This window comes from Engystomops pustulosus, chromosome 1, assembly GCF_040894005.1.
Source record: "Engystomops pustulosus chromosome 1, aEngPut4.maternal, whole genome shotgun sequence".
NCBI classification, from domain to species: Eukaryota; Metazoa; Chordata; class Amphibia; order Anura; family Leptodactylidae; genus Engystomops; species Engystomops pustulosus.
In genome coordinates, this window is record NC_092411.1 from 250483957 (window position 1) to 250505464 (window position 21508).

A 21508-nucleotide genomic window follows, 5' to 3' on the forward strand; every position below is an offset into this window, starting at 1 on the left:
GGGACTGATGTGAGTCGCCACATTCTAGGAAACGGAGACGCCCTAGAAAAAGGACGGGACGGGGGGGTGGTAACGGATGAGGACATCAGCAAGTACACCCCCCCAGACTGAGTTAGCTCCTCTCATTGTAGAAATGAAGTTTGACTCCTCCCCTGCTAGCCCAGTGAAGATTTAACTCTTTTCCAGTCAAGAAAAAGACCCAGAAAGATCAGCCGGGTACATGTAGGATGGTCCATGACCTCCAAGCTGCCAATGAGTGGACTGAAGCTATCATCAGTGGTCCCTAACCCACACACCTCAATGGCAGCCATCCCCGAGAATGCCTTATTATTCACTGTTATTGATTTGGCAGATGTTCCAGTATACCCAGTGCAGATTCCCACAAGGGGGGTAAAACTTCCCCAGCCAGTACTCCACGGCCTTACAGGGAGTAGATTGGCAGAGTAGTCCCTTGCTGGTTGATGTTCTTTTACAGTATGTGGATGACCTACTGTTTCTGTGCCTCTATTTTTCAGATTTGCCAGGATGCATTTGTTGACCTTGTGTGTTTTCTGTTCCAGAAAGGTTGCAAAGTTTCCAGGGACAAGCTGCAGTACTGCCAGGGAAAGGTGGTCTTCCTAGGCCACTGCTTCTCAGCTACAGGCAGGCACTTGACAGAGGAAAGAAAGCTGGCAGTCCAGAATATGCCCCTGTCCCAAGACCCTAAGCCTCTTCCGGTGTTTCTAGGACTGGCCAGCTACCGCAGGCCTGGGAAAACGTCTGCTGCCTCCATCCTGATGCTGCCACTTTTTGACTGCATTGCCTCTTCCCCATTTGCCCTTAGTCAGGAGGCAATTGATGTATTCCACAGCCTTAAGCTGGCAAATCCTGTCTCAGTTCTGGGCACACTGGACCAAACCTTTTGTTTTGTTTTGCACTGAGTATCTAGGCCATGCCACAGGTGTCTTAGTCCAGGAACGTGGTGGCCTCCCCAGTGGCCCACTATTAAGCCCGGTTAGACTTGTTTTGATCCCAGATCCTAGATCACTCATTTACTGTGTAAACCCCACTTGACCTGAGCACCTGAGCAAAGGCCAAACAGCTCAGACTCCTGATGCCCTGTCACAGTGACAAGGTGCACAGCCCTGAATCCTGCCGTTCTGTCACCAGTTTTACAGGATTCATAGGGGTGGGGGGAGAGAAGGGTGTTGAGTTTTTTTTCTCATAGATGGCTCCGGGTCTGCAGGAGAAGACAGATGGCTCTGCACAGGATATGCAGTGGTCAGTGGCGCACATGAGGTAGTACAAGCAGAACCACTCCCTCCACACAGGTCAGCGCAAGAGGTGAAGTGACGGCAGTCAGGGAAGCGCTGCAGCTGGCGGAAGGTAAAAGGACAAACATCTATACTCAAGGTGTAGTTTTGGGGTCTAAACACGACTATGAACCCATATGGAAGGCTACAGATTTACTCACCTCTGCAGGTGCCCCCTTAAAGCATGGCACACTGATTAAAGAGCCCATGGATGCTCTCTTACTTCCACAAGAGGTGGGGATGGTAAAAGTAAAAGCACACACAATTTGGTTACTCCACAAGTCAAGGGCAAGTATGCCGTCAATAGGGTGGCGAAGGCAGCTGCACAGATGGAACCCAGAGACTGTCCTGAAGTCTCAACTGTGAATTTTGAGTTGTGAAGTTTTATCCACAGGTGTTCCAGGCCCTGGTGGCCCGAGTGTCATCAGAAGAGAAGGAAGTGTGGAGGAAAGCTGGAGCCCAGATGCCGATGGGGCCTGGATGGTGGGAGAGAGGGTGAGTCTGCCCAAAGCACTGCACCTGACAGTAAGTCAAGTAGCCCATGGACACACACACACATCCAAAATGGCCATTCTAGTGCTCATAAACCGCAAGTGGTTTGCCCCAGGCGTTACTACCCCTGTCACTAGACTAGTGAAAGCCTATATAGCAGTGGTGGCACTCAGAGCCCTGTCTGTGGGCACCCAGGGCATCACCAAAGAGGATACAAGGTAGCTTCATGGATTCCCAGACAGCTTGTGGTATGATTGAAAGACTAAACGGCACTCTTAAGTTAGAGATCCGGAAGGCCATGGAAGTAACAGGGAAACCATGGCCCGAGTGCCTTCCTGCTGCCGTCTAGTCAGGACCACCCTCAACAGAAATATGGGATTGTCCCCTTTTGAAGTACTTTTTGGCTTTGCACCCAGACTAGGCCTCTACTTCTCACAGACCCTATAGCTGATGGTAGGAAACCAGGTGCAATATACCACACAGTTGAGCCAGGCCTTGGAAAAGGTCTGCAAAAATGTTTCTGATTCCTTTTCAGATACAGAGACCTCAGGACGCATAACCTGAAGCCTGGAGACTACGTGGTGGTAAAGAGACACAAATCAGAGAGAGAGTCTGGAGCCTCGCTACGACAGTCCTTTCCAAGTCCTGCTGACCAGCGCCACATCTGTGAAGCTAGAGGGAAGCCAGCATGCTTTCACGCTTTCTATTGCAAACTTACTTATTCTTCTTGCTAGCTGGTCTCTTCTGACTGACTGTATGCTCAGGGACACCCCAACCATGACTATCACTGTATCTATACATTGATTGGGTTAACTGTTTTTATTGTAATCAACAGAGATTTGTGAATTATATCCAAGATGCTTTCCAGAACCGCATGGCTTTGGTCATGATCCTTGCTGAGAAGGGAGTAGTCTGTAAGATGCTGGTAGCGGCTTGTTGCATGTACATCCTGGATGACATCGCCTCCTAGAGATCCCCCAAAAATATTGAAGGACTGTCCAGGGAACTCAAGAGAAACTCAGGAGTGGACACTATATCCTTCACTTTGTGGTTGGGGGATTGGAAGGGTTTCCTTTAAGTGGGGGTGATATTGGGGATTGTGATTTTGCTCTTGTCATTTATTGCGTGTTATGTGGTCCCCATCAACAAGTCCACCAAGTATCATGGATATCAGTAGTTAGACAAGCCAACGACCCCTTACTCAATTTACCTAAATTTGCATAATGAAGATATCCCTCTGAGATCAACCACCCCTGAAACATATCAAAGGTAGAGTAGAGATTTGATTCCCATATGTGAAAGTCCACTAAATGGGGGCACACCCAACAGGGGTATGCTGTCATCCAACTGGTGAAGAGAAGAACAATGCACATATGGGCAGATCTGTAGGTCCTTCTAGACTAAGAGTAGCTGAGAGAAATTCCAGGATTTAGGGGGAAGCAGGGAAGTTCTCCAATCATGAGACTGTCAGATATTGTTATGCTTTATACGCTCCTCCTTTTTCTGTCCCTATCCTATTTTTCTATAGAGACTTGTGAAACCAAATAAAGCTTGCGTAGTGCTGATTTTTGCCCAGGGCGACAAGTAGCATTTGCAAGTCTTGCATCAGCAGTTGTCTGAGTCATTTTCTTGAGACAGTGCACAAATGCATTTAGAACTGATTTGAAACACAGCCAACACACGCTAGAAGAGGATATCTTAAATCCTACCCAAACACACCTAATCATAATATTAGTTCATAATAAGTTCTGTATATTGAAATAATAAAGACATAACATCATTGTATGTTTAAAATGTAGATACAGATTTAGATTTTTATTTGTCACCGTGTTGTAGATGAGCTTTCTAGGTGTTACATAGCAAGTGTGGTTGAGAGAAGTTCTTCAGTGGCAACCTTGTAATGACTTGCTATGTTTATCCAGAGGAAGGCGAAAAACCCATGAGGACTATAAGTTGTTTTGTCCTCATATTAGGGAAAAAAATTCCTTCCTGACCCCAAATATGGCGATCGGATAACATCCCTGGATAATAGGTGCTCAAATATTTTATGGATGGTATGTGGTGGAAATCGGTGAGAAAGTCATAAATCGGTAGAGAATAAACGGTCCTGGATGTTACTGGTGCCTGTAGTCCTGTAAGAAGAGAAATATACACGTCTAAGTATCACATATATAATGTATATACTATGGGGGGGGGGATTAAGGGCTGTATGTCTATAACTGTAATAATATCACTATATTTGTGGGTGTTATACTTACAGAGAACCATTGGCCTTGCCGGACTCCACATCACTCCAGTCAATAGAGATGAAGAACGGGTGGGATCTGGTGGCAGATGTTATTGGCAGTCGTTCATTTGGAGATTTGCTCAGGAGCTGGAAAATAAGAGAGATAATAAGATATATAATATATGACTAATGCAATAGGTTATAATCCAATGTCTATGAGCAGTTCTCATAATCAAACCACTATTCTTCTCCATCTTCTCCTACTACTCACCCCTTCTATGAAGCTCATGGTGTCAGGGCACATCCCAGGAATGAAAACAGGGACGTCCCTCATCAGTGACAGGTGATATTCCTCCACTGAGCCTTTGCTGTAGAATGGTTGTTCTTCTACGCACATCATGAACAGGATGACGCCAAAGGAAATGAATCCACCTGATGGTTGTACTGCTTCCCGTCAAGCACCTGGAAGAACATCAGTCATGAGATAAGAGATTATTCTGGTAAGGGTATCACACACAATTACATGAGGATCGGTCTTTAGACAACAGGCTCCATAGGGATTCTATGTTCCTTACCTCTGGGGCACCATAACCAGCCTTGTCTACCAAGCCTGTTGTTGTGTCCTCCCTAGACACATTGATGGCTGCAGAGCTGTAGTCAGTGATTTATATGTGTCCAAAGTCATCTAGGAGGAAGTTGTTTGGCTTCAGGTCACTGCAGAAAGAAGAAATACACAATTCACAAATAGTGTGAAATAAAGAAGCTCTGCAGCGTCTGTGGAACAGATCTATATAATACACACTACAGCTACTGCAGAACCTCTCCCCAAGAAAGATGGGGCATTATATGTTAATCAGTGGCTGACAAAGGAGAAGGAACTTCCTGCAAAAGTCATATAAAGAAAATATTCCCAATAATTAACCCCTATGTAAAAGACCCCCTCCAATATTATACAGTAAATGTCAATTACCTGGTGATCTTCCAAGGTGCACATTAGAGCACAGTAAATAAGTATAACAATAGACTGAACATGGACGGACCGCACACTAATCGTTTCATTCCTAACCCTGTGTGGAATATGTTAGTCACATAAAGGACCTGCTGTCACGTGTACTTTACCCTACTGTGTGCGTGGGTGAGTGATTTAAGTAGTGAAATTTTATTTATATCCAATGAGAGCAGAATCTGAATACATCATTCCTGAACTGATTGATGTGTAATAAGGGATCAAAACTATCTTATTAGCATTAATTACCATATACCAGCAAACAACATGATGGTGACACTGACAGCCATAAGACGAGAGAACAGGAGCCCCTGTCCCTGTGTCCTGTTAAAAAGGGCAGACTTAAAATCATGGTCCAGCTCTTTTAGTATTACTAATTAGTTAGTGAGAGATATGCTTACCTGTCACATGTTTTATATATATATATATACGTTGGTGTGTTCCTCCTGACAGTTGTGGCTTGCGCCTTCACACCGGCTCTTCTTCCTTAGGCTCTTTAGATTTTTTTATTTTCCTTAAGACGAACCAGATGGCGATGCTGAAAGAAAGGAGTTCAAGTTATCTGATTAGCTTCCTTTTATATGTGAGATGTAAGCTCTACAACAATAGACTGAACATGAACATGGCACGGGTGCCAGAGGTGGCACTCAGAACCCTCTCTTTGGGCACCCAGGCCATCACCAAAGAGGATTCCCAGACAGCCCAGGACAGTCAAGATATTGTCCAAAACCAGTGCGATGTCCTTAACACTGCTATTTTACACTACAGGAGGAATGGGAAGGGGTGGGCAGATCTGCATTATCATTGTAGCTCCTGCTCTAGGCCCGAAAATTCTTCCTATTTAGGAGAACCTGATTTTGTCACTCCGTCTTTCTACTGTAAAGCTATGAAAGCTATGATAGAGAAGGGAGAAATAATTTACTGCTTAAATTGCCTTGTTGGTACTTTGGGATAAATAAGTGGGATTTGGTTGTAGTTTGGGCACTCAGTATATAAAAGGTTCGCCATCATTGCATTAAATCCTAACCCTGTGAGGTATGATATGGTAGTCGCTTACAGTACAATATCTGGTAGGCACAAGGCATTGATATCTGTGGAGATATTCTATCCATAATAATAATAATAATAATAATTCTTTATTTATATAGCGCACACAGATTACGCAGCGCTGCACAAAGCATGTCAAATTGGTCCCTGTCCCCATGGGGCTCACAATCTAAACAATCTAACAGTATGTTTTGAAGTGTGGGAGGAAACCGGAACACCCGGGTAAAACCCAAGCAAACACGGAGAGAACATACAAACTCTTTGCAGATGTTGACCTGGGTGGGAATTGAACTCAGGACTTCAGCACTGCAAGGCAGAAGCGCTACTCACTCAGCCACCGCGCCGCCCTTCACATGACCGTTGGGGGATCGTATATACGGCGGCTGTATATACCCCCCCATAGGCAGTACGGCGGGAAAGTGCAGCATACCTGCGGCACATAAGATTTCTCTACCATACAATAGAAAAAGAATCAGTTGTGATAGTTGGAGATAAGGGACAATGAAGACCTGATATCATATGGACTTTACCCTACTAATGGCTCAGTTATCCCAATAGATATATCAGTATATGAATAGCGACTGGACAGCTACTAGGAAGTAAAATTTCATTTGGATCCCATGAGAACAGAATCTGTATACATCGCTCCTGAACTGCTTGATGCATAATATGGGATGAAAACAGCTTAGCGTTACTTACCCTATACCAGCAACCATCACGATGGCAGCACCGACACCCATAGTTATTGCTACTATGGCCATTGTGCTCGGTGGTTCTGGACCGTCCAGGTCAAGCCTATCAGGAAGTGTGGGGCGAGGTGTGAATTTGATTTCCTCCCCTAGTGATGGGCTTTCAACTGAAGAAAGAGAAGAAGAATTATTACTTCATATAATCAAGACAGAAATAACAGCATTATAATATATCTCAAATATCAAATAACAATATGATATATCTGAATCATATCACTCATGGCTCCCACCATGGACTTCTACAATAAGCAGGTGACAGAACTGCCTCTGTACATCACAGCCTGCTGCTCCATTCCGACAAGAGAACAGGACCCCCTGTCCCTGTGATTGGTGGGGGTCCTGTTAAAAAGGCCCAACTTTAAATCTTGGTCCAACCCTTTTAGTATTACCAATACTTAAAGTATAAGACATCCTTACCTGTCACGTGATAGACGATGCGGCTGACCGGCAAATCAAACTTCACTGTGGTGGTACAAGTGTACGTGCCAGCGTCGTCCGGATGTACGGCTTTAAGGTGTAGATAGGCCTCTTCCGTGACTTTAGCTTTAAAGTACGGACGCTGGAGAAAACATATAGAGGATTATTAGAGCCTTGTAATTCAGCATTATATCTACCATAGTCATTATCTCTAGGGACAAGAAATATCTTAGCCGTGGGCTTTATGAGAGTAAAATAGGAGAGGTTTTAGAACTTGTGTTTCCCCTTTCACTTTTTAATAAAGATCTATGGGGAATAGAAGACCTCCCACTTTTAGTTGCCTTTACACTAACCCTAAAACAGAGAGTGTTACAGAAAGCCCAGAAGCAGGTGTGAACTGAGTCTAAATGATAACAATCCTGACTTCCCTTTTTTCTTGTACTTACCTTAGTGAAGGTGTTTCTGTAGGAGGAGTCTTCCAGCCGGCCATGCCAGTCAAGGGCACAGTCCAGGGACACATCCTCATATTCGATAACTTTGATATTTTGCTCTAGATAAAAACAAAAATGACAGAAAATATCTTTAATGTTAGTCATAGTTTTGGATGTATTATGCATTTTCTAGATGATAACTGGATCAATCTCCTCACCTCCACATTTCAGAGTCTCTGACAGATGTTCCCTGTGGTCCTTACAGGCAGTGCATTGCTTTCCGGTGATTAGGTCTAAAAATATAGAATCAAATATGAGCAAAGTATATGATAGAACATAATACTAGTGCCAGATGCATCATGTGATGTGTATATATTATATCTGTATTTCTATATATAATAATAGAAGTGGTACTTTACCGAAACATCTCTGTTTATTGCACAGGCAGCTACACCGGTCAAAGTATTCTGTGAAAAGAGGTCACATCAGTAAATAATTTCATCCAGTCAGGAGAATATAGTCAGAGACACAGAATAATAATACTGGGGATGATACAATACGATATCCTATGGACACTGCTAGAAATCTTATACTCTACCTTGATTTTGTGGAGGGCCTCCAGCACAAATAACATTCTCCTTGGCGCAGGTCTTGCAGTTGATAAATTCTTGCACCATTAAACCTGAGGAAAAACATTTGTGTTATATCCTAATAATGTTATAGGAATTTATAGATATAATAAGATAAAATATCCTATAAAATGTACTTACCACAGCTCTTTGGACCTGGACAATGGGAAATAAAGAAGAGACGCATAAATGGTGAATGTCTAAGCTCTATGTTACTTATTATTACTGTACGTTAGTATCTGTGGCCGGTCGATGTGTAGGAGATTTCAGCGAATGCTATCTGAGCTGCCCCTATAGGGTCTGGGCCTGTAAAGTCCATAGCAGCTTCTGCTACAGAGACACATCCATGGCGGCCAATGTGATTCTGGCTTTCTTGTGTATAAAGCAAGGGAAATATAGAAGTTTTGATACTATAAAGAAACTACTAGTTTGTATTACCTTATATTACTAGGTATGACCCGACTGCCCGGGCTGCAAAAGAAAGAGCAGGTCCTATTCCTGCCCTGGTCTATGGCCCCGGCAATCTTTTTCTATTGACATGTCAGATGGGCCACGGGGCCTGGGGCCTTACATGCAATTTTTGTACATGTTATAAAGAAATAATGATCTTTAAGAACTTACCCTGTTTATTTGGGCACCTCCCTGGTAAAAAAGAGAAAAGCAGAAAGACTAATTAGTGGACAATATTTCATTGAAAATACATATATAACCCTGCGCTAATAGAAAAGTGCAGAAAAAGCGATTTCCAATTACTATGCTATAATTAGTAAAATAAATGAAAAAACTAAATCTGGCAATCTTAAAGCCACTTGGAGCACAATAAATGTAAAGGAGTGACATGTGAAGTAGCTCCATTTGTTATTCATTCTGATACATGTTATCATCAGTCTTGTACAATATTATTTGAGTTACATGACACATTTATCTCCACTATATTGATAATGCTAAACCTTTATATCAAACTTGGGAATTTCAAATAAGGTGGTCCCTGGTCTAAAGATGAGATCCATCACTTTAGGAGGTTGTAACCATTGATGCCTGGAAGTAGTCAGGACAATGGTGGAGGTGCATGTAGACATGTAATAGAGGTGACCTCCCCATTATCACTACCTGCTTCTACCCGTCACATTTAAATCCAAGGCCGCTTCTCTCCTAACATGAAGAAAGATGTCACTTACTTGGTTTTCCATCCTGGACAATATTTTTGACCTTTTCTTTCAGCTTGTTGAACACACGTCCAATGGTGTAAAGAAGGTTGGCATCTAGAATATAGAAAGAGAAGGAATACTGTCAGATAATACAATCCCTCATGTATAAATCTGAGCCCCCCAGAAGGTTCTCAGCAATTTCCTTTATTAGAAGCAAAATGTTATTAACCCCCCCCCCCCGTATTAGTACGGTGCAAGCCGGGTCCCGGTGCACTTTGCTGCATTATTAAAAAAAATCAATAAAAAGTGATTAAAAGATCACACAGTCCTAAAACATATAGCAATGAATACGCCATCAAAAGTCGCAAAAAATTACACCACCCACAGCTCCATATAATGAAGTATGAGAAAGTTATTGGCGCCAGAAGATGGCAAAATTAAAAAAAAAATGTATACAGGAGGTTTTAATTTTTGTAAATGCATGAAACCATTATAAAACCATACAAATTTGGTATCCCCGTAATTGCAACTCAAAGAATAAAGTAGATGCGTCATTTGGGGCGCACAGTGAAAGCTGTAAAATTCAAGCCCACAAAAAAACGTTGCAAATGCGTTTTTTCACCATTTTCACTGCATTTGGAATTTTTTTCCGGCTTCCCAGTACACGGCATGGAATATTAAATACTGTCACTTTGAAATGCAAAAAATAAGCCATCACTCAAATCTTTATGAGGAAAAATAAAAAAGTTAGAGATTTTAGAAGGTGGGGAGTGAAAAATGGAAGCGAAAAAACTAAAAAGGGCCAAGTCATTAAGGGGTTAACATGGTTGAAGTTGTATTTACCTTTTACATTAATCTTTTCAATGACTTCCACAGCTAGTTTATATTCGGATACTATTTCCGATATGGTGTATTCATCTGGAATATAAACACAGATACAATTATTATAATCTGTCTATATATAGAAATTGTGTTATGGTAAATAATAGTAATAAAGACTCACCCAGCTGCTGGACCTCATTTTCCAGGTAGTCCAGGACTTCGCGCTCGTAACCTTTACTAACGCTCTTCATGGTGGCGAAGGCCTCTGCATTATTGTCCACCTGGCTGTTCAGGATGGTATGATAATCATCCATTAGATCTTTCCCTCTGCGATCACATGGTATACAGCAGAGGGAACGGCCAATGAGGACAGATGTTATCAGCAGCAGAGTCCACATCATGATTCACAAAGAACCAGAGAAGTTAGAAAATCTCTTGTAAAATCGCTTCCTGTGTCAATAGACGCTCAGGTCGCAGAGGACAGGTCTGTATCCTACGGAGAAGACAACAGAACTGTTACAGATCCCTGCCTGCGCTCTCAATTTATAGGAAATGTCTGATGATGTCATAATGGATATGCAAATGAGGTGAAGGAGAAGTGCCATTATGACATCATAATATGATATATGCAAATTAAGTTCCGGAACACATATTCTAGAATTCTAATAGAATAAACCTATCATATTTCATAGGTGGCCCATAAATGTACAGTCTCTGACAAATGTGAGTACAACCCTCCATACCTCCCAACTTTTGTGGAGGAGAAAGAGGGACAAAATGGCGGCGGCGATTTTTTTACCCACAGAAGCCACACCCTAGCCACACCCCCTAACCACACCCCTGGCCACGGCACTGCTCATACCTCCCACGCATCCACTGACACCAATGTATATATATAATTCCCCCCCTCCCCCCCTTTTTTTAGCCCATTCCCTAACAACAATAATAATGTATTTTTTGGGTGTGAAATGATCACCCCATTCCAGCACAGGCACTTTATACTTAGTTACAATAATATTATCAATTATACACAAGAACACTACATAGCCTTGCACATTTTTACTACAATTACACGGATAAAGTAATATCCATGTCACTGCATCCAACCTGGAGCACCTTTTCCCAGTCCCTTTTCAGCACACTCTACACACATTTTACCTTCACCTTCCTACTCGGAGCCTCCCAAGTAGTTAATAGCTTATTCATAGCATTTTATATACTTACCTATTATACACGATCCCCACTTTACTGCAGACGCATGCCGAGATTCAATTCCTGCAGGACCGCGGCACAGCCACAATTGATACCCGCCCATGGCGATGACGAGTCAGGGGAGGAGTCTCCCCTAGCCGAGCCGATCGCGCATGCGCGGGCCCCGCTGGCTTTGTTTGCGTTCCACATGACATCAGCGGAACTTGACTTCCGAGCATGCGCCAATCAGCAGTCTTTAACAACCCATATTCCTCCCCTTCCTCCTCTCCTCTTCTGTTCTGGCATCCCATTGGGCCAAACACCACATAAATAACAGGGCACAATCACTTTACCTCATTCCTCCTGACGAAGCCGTTTGGCGAAAAGGGGGGGTCGAGGCAATCACCGGGCGGAGACTTCCCCACTGGTGACCAGCACAAACTTTTTATCCCTGGACAAAAAAAAGGTAAAAAATATATCCTACACATAGCGATTATATAGCAAATATAATGATAATTGCAAAATACAAAAGTAACTATGTTTTGGCCGGGCAAACAATGATGCAATATCCATCTTTCTCATTCACCAGCCGGGACCCCCCTTCCCCAGTGCATAGGTTTTAACACTTCTTAATCTTTTTCTTCCTCTTTCTTACGTTTTTAGAATGTTTTGTTGGTACCCACCTAAACTTTTTTCTATGTAAGAGATGGGCATCTTATAAACAAATTGAAAATTTATGAATGTATTGTATTTTAATTGAAGTTTAAATAAAATGGAATTTTTTAGCACTCTACTGCCATCTGGTGTCACTAAGTTATAGGTGCAGTTGGTAAGACTAAATATATGGTATAGAGCAGTGATGGCGAACCTTTTACAGACCGAGTGGCCAAACTGCAACCCAAAACCTAATTACTTATCGCAAAGTGCCAGTACGGCAATTTAACCATAAAACTGACGGTTTAGTTTAGAATCAATTTACACAGGACTGTCTGAGCTCGGATTCCAGCAGTCCTATACACACTGAAACGACACTTTTACACCATTTTACATCACATAAAAGAGTAATAAAAAGTTATCAAAAGGTCACGCAGTCCTCAAAATGGTAGCAATGGAAACAACGGCTCATTAAGCAAAAAAATCACACCTCCCCAGCTCCGTGCACTAAAGTTATTAGCGTCACAAGATGGCGAAACCATTTTCTTTTTCGTACACTGTTTTAATTATTGAAAAAGTATTAAAACACAATAAAACCTACAAATCTGGTATCACTGTGAGTTTACCGAACCAAAGAATAAAGGAGACAAATGATTTGGAGCGCACAGCAAAAGTATTAAAATCTACAGCTTCCCAGTACACGACATGGAATAATAAATGAGAAGTAAAATATGTTACGCAAAAAATAAGCCCTCACACAGGTATAAATATATAATATAATGTGTATATACATAAATACATACATAGAAATACATATGTTATTTACTCTTTGGTTGTCCAAGGTGGCCAGCGGGCAGAAGTTCAGGTGTCTGTTGCTCCAGGGGGTGGTCAGTAGGGTAGATGGGCAGAGGGTGGGCGGCCAGAGTTAGGGCTGGGGGGGTAATGCAGCATCTGGAGTTTGGGGCAATGGGGTTATGAGGCATGAGTTCCAGGGGAGGGGGTGATGCGGGGCAGTGACCGGAGTTGGGCGGGGGGGGGGGGGGTAGGGTTGTGATAGCGGGCAGAAGCGGGCTGGGGTTCGGGCGCGGGGGGGGGGGGCTTGTGGTAGCGGCGCAGTGAGTTTCGGGCCGGTTGATTAGGGGAGGGGAGGGGCGGGAGCTGATCTACTATGCCCCGTGGATGCGCACACTGCAGCGCACACGGAGTAAGGTGCCCAACGCTGGCAGCGTAATGACATCATTGCGCTGCCAGCGCTGGGACGCTTACCGTCCTGTGCGCTGCTGTGATCGGAGTGACAGAGCAGGCAGTGTCAGCACCCTGCTCTGGCATGGCTGTTAGCAGTATCGGAGCGCAGCTCCGATACTGCTAACAGCCATGACAACCAGGTGCGGTTGTCCGCACCTGGCAGTGGTTGGGAGGATGGGGCGCGTGCCAGCAGTGAGGGCTCTGCGTGCCCTCTCTGGCACGCGTGCCTTCGCCACCGCTGGTATAGAGTCTTCTGTACTAGTGGACATATATATGTCTGTAAGAGGATAACTCCTTTGTGAAATATATATTCAGAATGATTCTGAATGTTCATTTATGTTCATTTTGCAGGATGATATAAGGGAAACTTTGATTCTTTTAGCTTCCTTCTAAGGCAGCCCCATTAACACTTTCCACTTCTCAGACTGACCTCTGATCTGTCTCTGTCTGACTCAGCAGACTGACTTTGGAATACTCTGACCATGTGCTTCTACCTACAAGGGGTTTTATAACCTCCTCTTGTGAGGTAGCAAGGACTCTGTCCAACCAGTTTTCTCTTTACTTCAATAAATACAGGGCATACGATTGGTCAACAGAATTAACACATATTTAACTCTTGGCGCTTCCAGGCAGAGGCTTCCAGCTGCAATTACCAGTTAGTTGCCTCCGAGTGATTTGCACAGGCTCGCCAGACAGTTCCTGACAAGAGGGACACTTATGCACCGCAGGGGTGTTGCATGTGGACTATCTTTGGACCTTACACGGACTATTTAGGGGCTCTATGACTGTTATAGTATGCATTGTTATATACAAAATTTGGATAAAGTAAAACAGTTTCTTGCAAGATTTTTTCTGGCATCATTGGATATTGAATAGAATGATCCCTTTTGGGGTCTGATACTTTCCTTAGTGAGCACGCCTTTCAAAATATACAAAATATAGACCTACATTCATACCTCCCAACATTCGCCCCCAATCACTCCCTGGCCACGCCCCAAATTTTAGCCATATTAAAATAATAAAAATCATCTCAATTAAAAAAAAAAAAAAATCCTCTTTGGGATTTGAACCCAGAACCTGTAGTGTCCATGTGCAATAATAACACAGCGCCTCAACCCACTGAGCTATAATCTCAGTGATTAACAAGGTGGAGAATTTTGGTAACTAAGAACTATATACGGCTTTGGTATATAGGGAGGGATCTTCTCAGATTATTGTAATTATTGAGACTATTATTATTATTATGGAGATTATTATTATTATTGAGATGATTATTATTATTTTTACCATTATTAATAATCATCTCCATAATAATAAAAATAATAAAATTTATAATAATAATAATAATAATAATAGTCTCAATAATTACAATAATAACCTCTGAGAAGATCCCTCTCTATATATCAGTGCATTAGTCTGTATCACAATGTAAATGGCAGATAACATGTCTTAGTTACCAGAAATCCTCTGCTCTGTATCACTGGGCTTATAGCTCAGTTAGTTAAGCTCCTGTCTATGGTGCAGAGGGTCCCAGGTTTGAATCTCAGCCTGGCCAAAACTTTATTTAATTTAATTATATAAAGAGCTTGTGTCTGGGGAATCCCTGGAGACCAAATATGGACAGATGCTGATCTGACCTGATGACGTGGTCCCTGCTCTCTCCACTAAGCCGACACTTCTCTGAAAAGGATTCCCTGCCGGATGTCTGCTCTTGGGAACCCTAGGAGATGCAGTGACCATATATGGACAGATGCTGATCTGACCTGATGACGTGGTCCCTGCTCTCTTAGCTAAGCCGACACTTCTCTGAAAAGGATTCCCTGCCCGATGTCTGCTCTGGGGAACCCTAGGAGATGCAGTGACCATATATGGACAGATGCTGATCTGAAGCTGATGACGTGGTCCCTGCTCTCTGCTAAGCCCGACACTTCTCTGAAAAGGATTCCCTGCCCTCTGCTCTGGGGAACCCTAGGAGATGCAGTGACCATATATGGACAGATGCTGATCTGAAGCTGATGACGTGGTCCCTGCTCTCTCTGCTAAGCCCGACACTTCTCTGAAAAGGATTCCCTGCCCGATGTCTGCTCTGGGGAACCCTAGGAGATGTAGTGACCATATATGGACAGATACTGATCTGAAGCTGATGACGTGGTCTCTGCTCTCTCCGCTAAGCCCGACACTTCTCTGAAAAGGATTCCCTCCCGATGTCTGTAGAAGCCATTCTGTACTGTGAGTTCAGGCTTTCAAAGTATTTACTATGCCGACACAGCGCCGGGATCTGGGGGGAGAATCCGTGACAATCTCATAGCTGCCCGTGACGCGGGGCAGAGGTACGAAAAACGGGAAAGTCCCGTCAAAATCGGGACGGTTGGGAGCTATGCTACATTAAATCGGGTCTGATACTTCCCCAAGCACTATATTCTGTTGGAATGTTGTAAAAAAAGTACCATTATTGTGTGTGTTCCTTATGTTGTTTTAAGAAATTATCATTTTTATCAATATGCTAATGAAGCAGCCGTGCACCAATGTGTTATCCTCAGCACTCAGGCTGCTGCTATTATTGCTGGGACTTTCCTCTCTCTATCAAATACGCATTTCATAATGGACAGAAATAAAAAAAGTTATCTCGGAAATCACGGTGCATTTTTCTAAAACATGCTGCTAGCAGAATATAGCATTTGGTGGAGGTGGTAGACGCCCAATTAGTGATACTTCTGCTAGTTTCATCAGAAGAAGTAATGCAGCACATTGCCTTATTGCATTGGTCAAAATATTCTATAAGTACTAGGAAGGTGTACAAATACATGACAACAGAAGAAATGAAAAAGACATTGAAGTCAGTAAAATATTTGACCAGTCTTTAACCCCTAGGGGACACAGCCTATTTTGGCCTTAAGGACGCGGCCCCATTCTTCAAATCTGACCTGTGTCACTATAAGTGGTTATAGTTTTGGAACGCTATGAGATATCCAGGGGATTTTGAGATTGTTTTCTCGTGACACATTGTACTTCAAATTAGTTTAAAAATTTGGATGATATCTTTTGTGTTTAGTTATGAAAAAAAACTAAATTTGGCAAAAATTTGGAAAAATTCTTTATTTTCAACGTTCTAAATTCTCTACTTTTGATGCAGATAGTTATAGCTCCCAAATAAATTCATAACTTACATTTCCCAAATGTCTGCTTTATGTTGGCATGGTTTTTTAAGATTCCACATATTTTACTAGAATGTTATGAGGCTCAGAATTTAGGTATCATTTTTCAAATTTTTTGTAAAATCACCAAAACCTGTATTTAGATGGACCTGCTCAACTTCTAATTGACACTGAGAGGCCTAAATAATAGTGGGACTCATAAAATATTCCATTGTGGAAACTACACACCTCAACGTATGAAAAACCACTTTTAAGAAGTTTGTTAACGCTTTACGTGTTTTATAGGGGTTAAAACAAAATGGAGGTGCAGTCTGCAAATTGTAATATTTTTTCACAATACACTCATTTTGGGTGGAAAATTAAACATTTACAATGGATTAAATGAATAAAGGCTCCACAAAGTTTGTTACCCAATCTCTCCCGAGTACACGGATACTCTACATGTGGTGGTAACCTGCTGTATGGGCGCACGGCCGGGCATAGAAGGGAAGGAGGCGCCATCCAGATCAGATTTGCTATGTCACATTGTACAGGCTATAATTTTTTTCTTTTTTTAATGTGGACCTATAGGGGCTTATTTCTTTTGCCACATGAGATGCACTTTTCTGGTACGTAATTTGGGGGAATCTATAGGCTAATTGGTGAGATTTTATTAACTCTTTGTTGGTGGAGGAAATGAAAATCATCACTTTTCAGGAAGATTTTTATGGGGTTTTTTTTTTGGCTGTTTACCATACCATAAAAATAGTATATTATTTTTATTCTATGGGTCGCCACGATTACAAAAAGACCTCATTTATATAGATTTTTTATTTTTTTCCCATTTTTAGTGCATAAAAAGTAATTTGGCAAAAATGTTGTTACTTTTAGCATCACCGTCTTTCATATGCATAACTTTTTTATTTTTCGCCTCACAAATCTGTTTAAGGGCTTATTTTTTACGAGAAGGATTGTTCTTTTTAGTGGTCTTATTTTAGAGTGCATAACATTTTTTAAATCCCTTTTTAGAGCATTTTTATAGGGTATTAATTGAAAATGATCTTTTTTCGGAACGTTTTTGCGTTTTTTTTTTCTACGGCGTGTACCGTGCGGGTCCAGTAATGATTCTGTTTTATTATACAGATTGTTACGGACGCGGCAATACCAAATATGCGGGGTTTTTTATGTTTTTGTGTTTTTTATACTTTATTAAGTGTTTTTATGGGAAAGTGACATTTTAGGGGCTTATATTTTTATGTATTTATTTTTTATTTATTATAATGTGTAGTGTTAAGTGTTTTTGCATATTTTTACTTATACATACTTGAACTTGAACCAGTGATGCTCTGATCACTGGTTTAAGTTCAATACACTGCTCTACAATACTATTTTATTGTAGAGCAGTGTAAACTGTCTGAGCAAGCTTGCGCATGCTCAGACAGTTTACAGCCAGACCCGGAAGGGGTCTGGCTGCCATGGAGACCGGGCAGCTCCGGGGCACATGCCAGTCCTCGGAGCTGCCCAGAAGTGGATCGGATCCCCCGGTAAGCGGCACGGGGGATCCGATCCACAGCGCAAACACCCTTACACGCCGCGGTCATGTTTGACCGCGGCGTGTAAGGGGTTAACACCCGCGATCGGAGCCGGCTCCGATCGCGGGTGTTAGCGCAGGCTGTCAGCTGTACTAGACAGCTGACAGCCGCTGCTTCTGGTAGCGGCTCCGTTCGTGAGCCGGTGCCAGAAGCAGGACGTTATAGAACGTCCCCGTGCGCTAAGCATCTAGCCCCGGGGACGTACTATAACGTCCTGGTGCGCCTAGGGGTTAATAAAAGTAAATCACCGGTCTCTTACATGAAACCTGTACAATCTAACCTGCAAATCGATACTTTCTGCTCCATTATCATGGCCAACATGAGCTTTATTGAAGCCCTGAGAACAACAGAACAATTCTCAAAATTTTCACTTTCCCATATCACATGGGGGGTCATTTTTACTTTACCATATGACGCCTAAAAATGGGGTCAATACCAGTTCCCTACTTATGGTAGATAGATAATTATCAGGTCCTTATTATGTAACTAAACAGTTCAGGACCTGCATACAACCCTTCCTGAATTGGGGTACATTCACACGAACACACAAGTCAGTGTGCTGGAGAGGAAGAGGGCTGCTCACCAATCCCCTTTCCATAGAGCAGCTCAGGGCAGCAAAACATAGAAGATATGTGACACCCCTGCCAACACAGTGTTACAAAAACATATCCTCCCTCCATTCTATAGGGCAGTGATGGCGAACCTTTGGCACTGGTGCCAGAGGTGGCACTCAGAGCCCTTTCTGTGGGCACTCAGGCCATCAGCCTAGGACAGAGTTCACCAAACAGGACGAAATGCATTAAATCTTCCTGCAGTCCTAGGCAACTTATGAGATGCTGCGATTAGCACGATTTTACAGCGACACTTCATTGACTGTTTGGAACTGCTTGAAAAGTGAGAAGGTGTTAAAAGAAGTGCATTATCTTTGGAGGTCATCCTGCTGGACCCATCATTCTTCCTAAACAGAGAGACCCTGGAGAGAAGCTACAATGATAGTCTGAATTTGCCCACCTTCTTTCAACTGAATTGGTGGCATCAGGCGGCCGATACAATTAAAGAAGTGGAAGAACAGGTAGCAATAAGTTACTGCTTAAAATGGCACATTGGCACATCAGGGTAAATAAGTAGGTTTTGGATGTAGTTTGGGCACTTGGTCTCTAAAAGGTTTCTCTGAACCAGATCAACTCCGCAAGACCTCCAGTGTCTGGAAATGCCAATGCAGCTGGTAAATATCTGCCTGAGAAGGAATGTATAATGTAACCAATAAGATGCCTTAGTATTACCCAAGAAAAGATAAAAGTAACAAATACAGTAGCACATAAATTATGAATTTTATTTATTCAAATGCTTTTACCAAAATGAGTTAAAATTGACAAACAAAAATAGAGGAGCACCATACAGAAACACATCATTGCACAAGGCCCGAGTGTAAACAGTAAAGCACCATCATTAGTGTATCCAACAAGATTTTGGATGGGCCACTTGTAACAGGGGCGTAACTACAGCCGTAGCAGACGTAGCAGTTGCTACAGGGCACGGCAGGGTCATGGGCCCGTACACGGCTGTGTGTCCCGGCCTCTTTTTCCCTGGCTGTAGTTACGTCCCTCCATGTAATAGGCAGGTACCGCTGAGTGCAGGGCTGTATTTAGGGACGGGCACCGTCCTCTTGCTCCTTGTAGCAGGCTCCGTGCAGGCTATCAGGAGGGAGGGAGGGGAGGAGCCTGCCTGCAGCCAATCCCCGCTCTGCATGTCAGCAGCGCGGGAAGCTTCATACAGAGAAGAGGGAGAACTTGCAGTACCTGCAGAGAAGCAGCAGCCTCCTCCATAGCAGCCTGGAATCAGACAGAGATAAGTCCTCCCTCCCCCCAGTGTCTCCTCACACTCTGCATTAACCCCTTACTGTCCTGTGTGCAGGAGCAGCTATGAAGCTCTCCTCACCTGTCCTAGTGTGTCCCTTAAACACATGCAGACCCCTCTGCATCATCCCCACTTATCTTCCCCCAACACTGCATTTCTGCATTAATATGAGGTTCTGCAGCTGCTGACATATGTATCTAGGACCCAGGACAAAATTATGGAGCAGTCAGTAATAAATGTGGTGCAGTCAGTAATAAATGTGATGCAGTCAGTAATAAATGTGGCGCAGTCAGTAATAAATGTGATGCAGTCAGTAATAAATGTGGCGCAGTCAGTAATAAATGTGGCGCAGTCAGTAATAAATGTGGAGCAGTCATTAATAAATGTAATGCAGTCAGTAATAAATGTGGCGCAGTCAGTAATAAATGTGATGCAGTCAGTAATAAATGTGGAGCAGTCGGTAATAAATGTGGCACGGTCAGTAATAAATGTGGTGCAGTCAGTAATAAATGTGGTGCAGTCAGTAATAAATGTGATGCAGTCAGTAATAAATGTAGCGCAGTCAGTAATAAATGTGAGGTAGTCAGTAATAAATGTGGTGCAGTCGGTAATAAATGTGGTGCAGTCAGTAATAAATGTGATGCAGTCAGTAATAAATGTGGCGCAGTCAGTAATAAATGTGAGGCAGTCAGTAATAAATGTGATGCAGTCGGTAATAAATGTGATGCAGTCGGTAATAAATGTGGTGCAGTCAGTAATAAATGTGGAGCAGTCGGTAATAAATGTGGTACGTTCAGTAATAAATGTGGTGCAGTCAGTAATAAATGTGATGCAGTCAGTAATAAATGTGGCGCAGTCAGTAATAAATGTGAGGCAGTCAGTAATAAATGTGATGCAGTCGGTAACAAATGTGGTGCAGTCAGTAATAAATGTGAGGTAGTCAGTAATAAATGTGATGCAGTCAGTAATAAATGTGGAGCAGTCGGTAATAAATGTGGCACGGTCAGTAATAAATGTGGTGCAGTCAGTAATAAATGTGATGCAGTCAGTAATAAATGTGGTGCAGTCAGTAATAAATGTGATGCAGTCAGTAATAAATGTGGCGCAGTCAGTAATAAATGTGAGGTAGTCAGTAATAAATGTGATGCAGTCGGTAATAAATGTGGTGCAGTCAGTAATAAATGTGATGCAGTCAGTAATAAATGTGGCGCAGTCAGTAATAAATGTGAGGCAGTCAGTAATAAATGTGATGCAGTCGGTAATAAATGTGATGCAGTCGGTAATAAATGTGGTGCAGTCAGTAATAAATGTGGAGCAGTCGGTAATAAATGTGGCACGTTCAGTAATAAATGTGGTGCAGTCAGTAATAAATGTGATGCAGTCAGTAATAAATGTGGCGCAGTCAGTAATAAATGTGAGGCAGTCAGTAATAAATGTGATGCAGTCGGTAACAAATGTGGTGCAGTCAGTAATAAATGTGAGGCAGTCAGTAATAAATGTGGCGCGGTCAGTAATAAATGTGGTGCAGTCAGTAATAAATGTGATGCAGTCAGTAATAAATGTGGCGCGGTCAGT

General features: G+C 42.6%; 2 protein-coding genes across 2 annotated transcripts; both read right to left on the bottom strand.

The window, feature by feature from the left end:
- Positions 1 to 3688: 3688 nt before the first annotated feature.
- On the bottom strand, positions 3689 to 5491 carry LOC140109998 (RAC family serine/threonine-protein kinase homolog). The gene is made up of 5 exons (XM_072132123.1): positions 5419 to 5491; positions 4587 to 4725; positions 4283 to 4473; positions 4043 to 4158; positions 3689 to 3916 (listed from the first exon to the last, which is right to left on the bottom strand). The coding sequence occupies exons 3-5, from the start codon at positions 4409 to 4411 to the stop codon at positions 3865 to 3867; spliced, it is 297 nt and encodes a 98-aa protein (XP_071988224.1). The 5' UTR covers positions 4412 to 4473; positions 4587 to 4725; positions 5419 to 5491; the 3' UTR covers positions 3689 to 3864.
- Positions 5486 to 10761, bottom strand: LOC140125887 (uncharacterized). The gene is made up of 12 exons (XM_072144813.1): positions 10442 to 10761; positions 10282 to 10356; positions 9469 to 9552; positions 8912 to 8932; positions 8432 to 8446; positions 8260 to 8343; positions 8081 to 8128; positions 7880 to 7954; positions 7677 to 7780; positions 7231 to 7372; positions 6764 to 6920; positions 5486 to 5555 (listed from the first exon to the last, which is right to left on the bottom strand). Exons 1-12 carry the CDS (start codon positions 10659 to 10661, stop codon positions 5486 to 5488), a joined length of 1095 nt encoding a protein of 364 aa, XP_072000914.1. The 5' UTR covers positions 10662 to 10761.
- Between the last annotated feature and the right edge of the window lie 10747 nt (positions 10762 to 21508).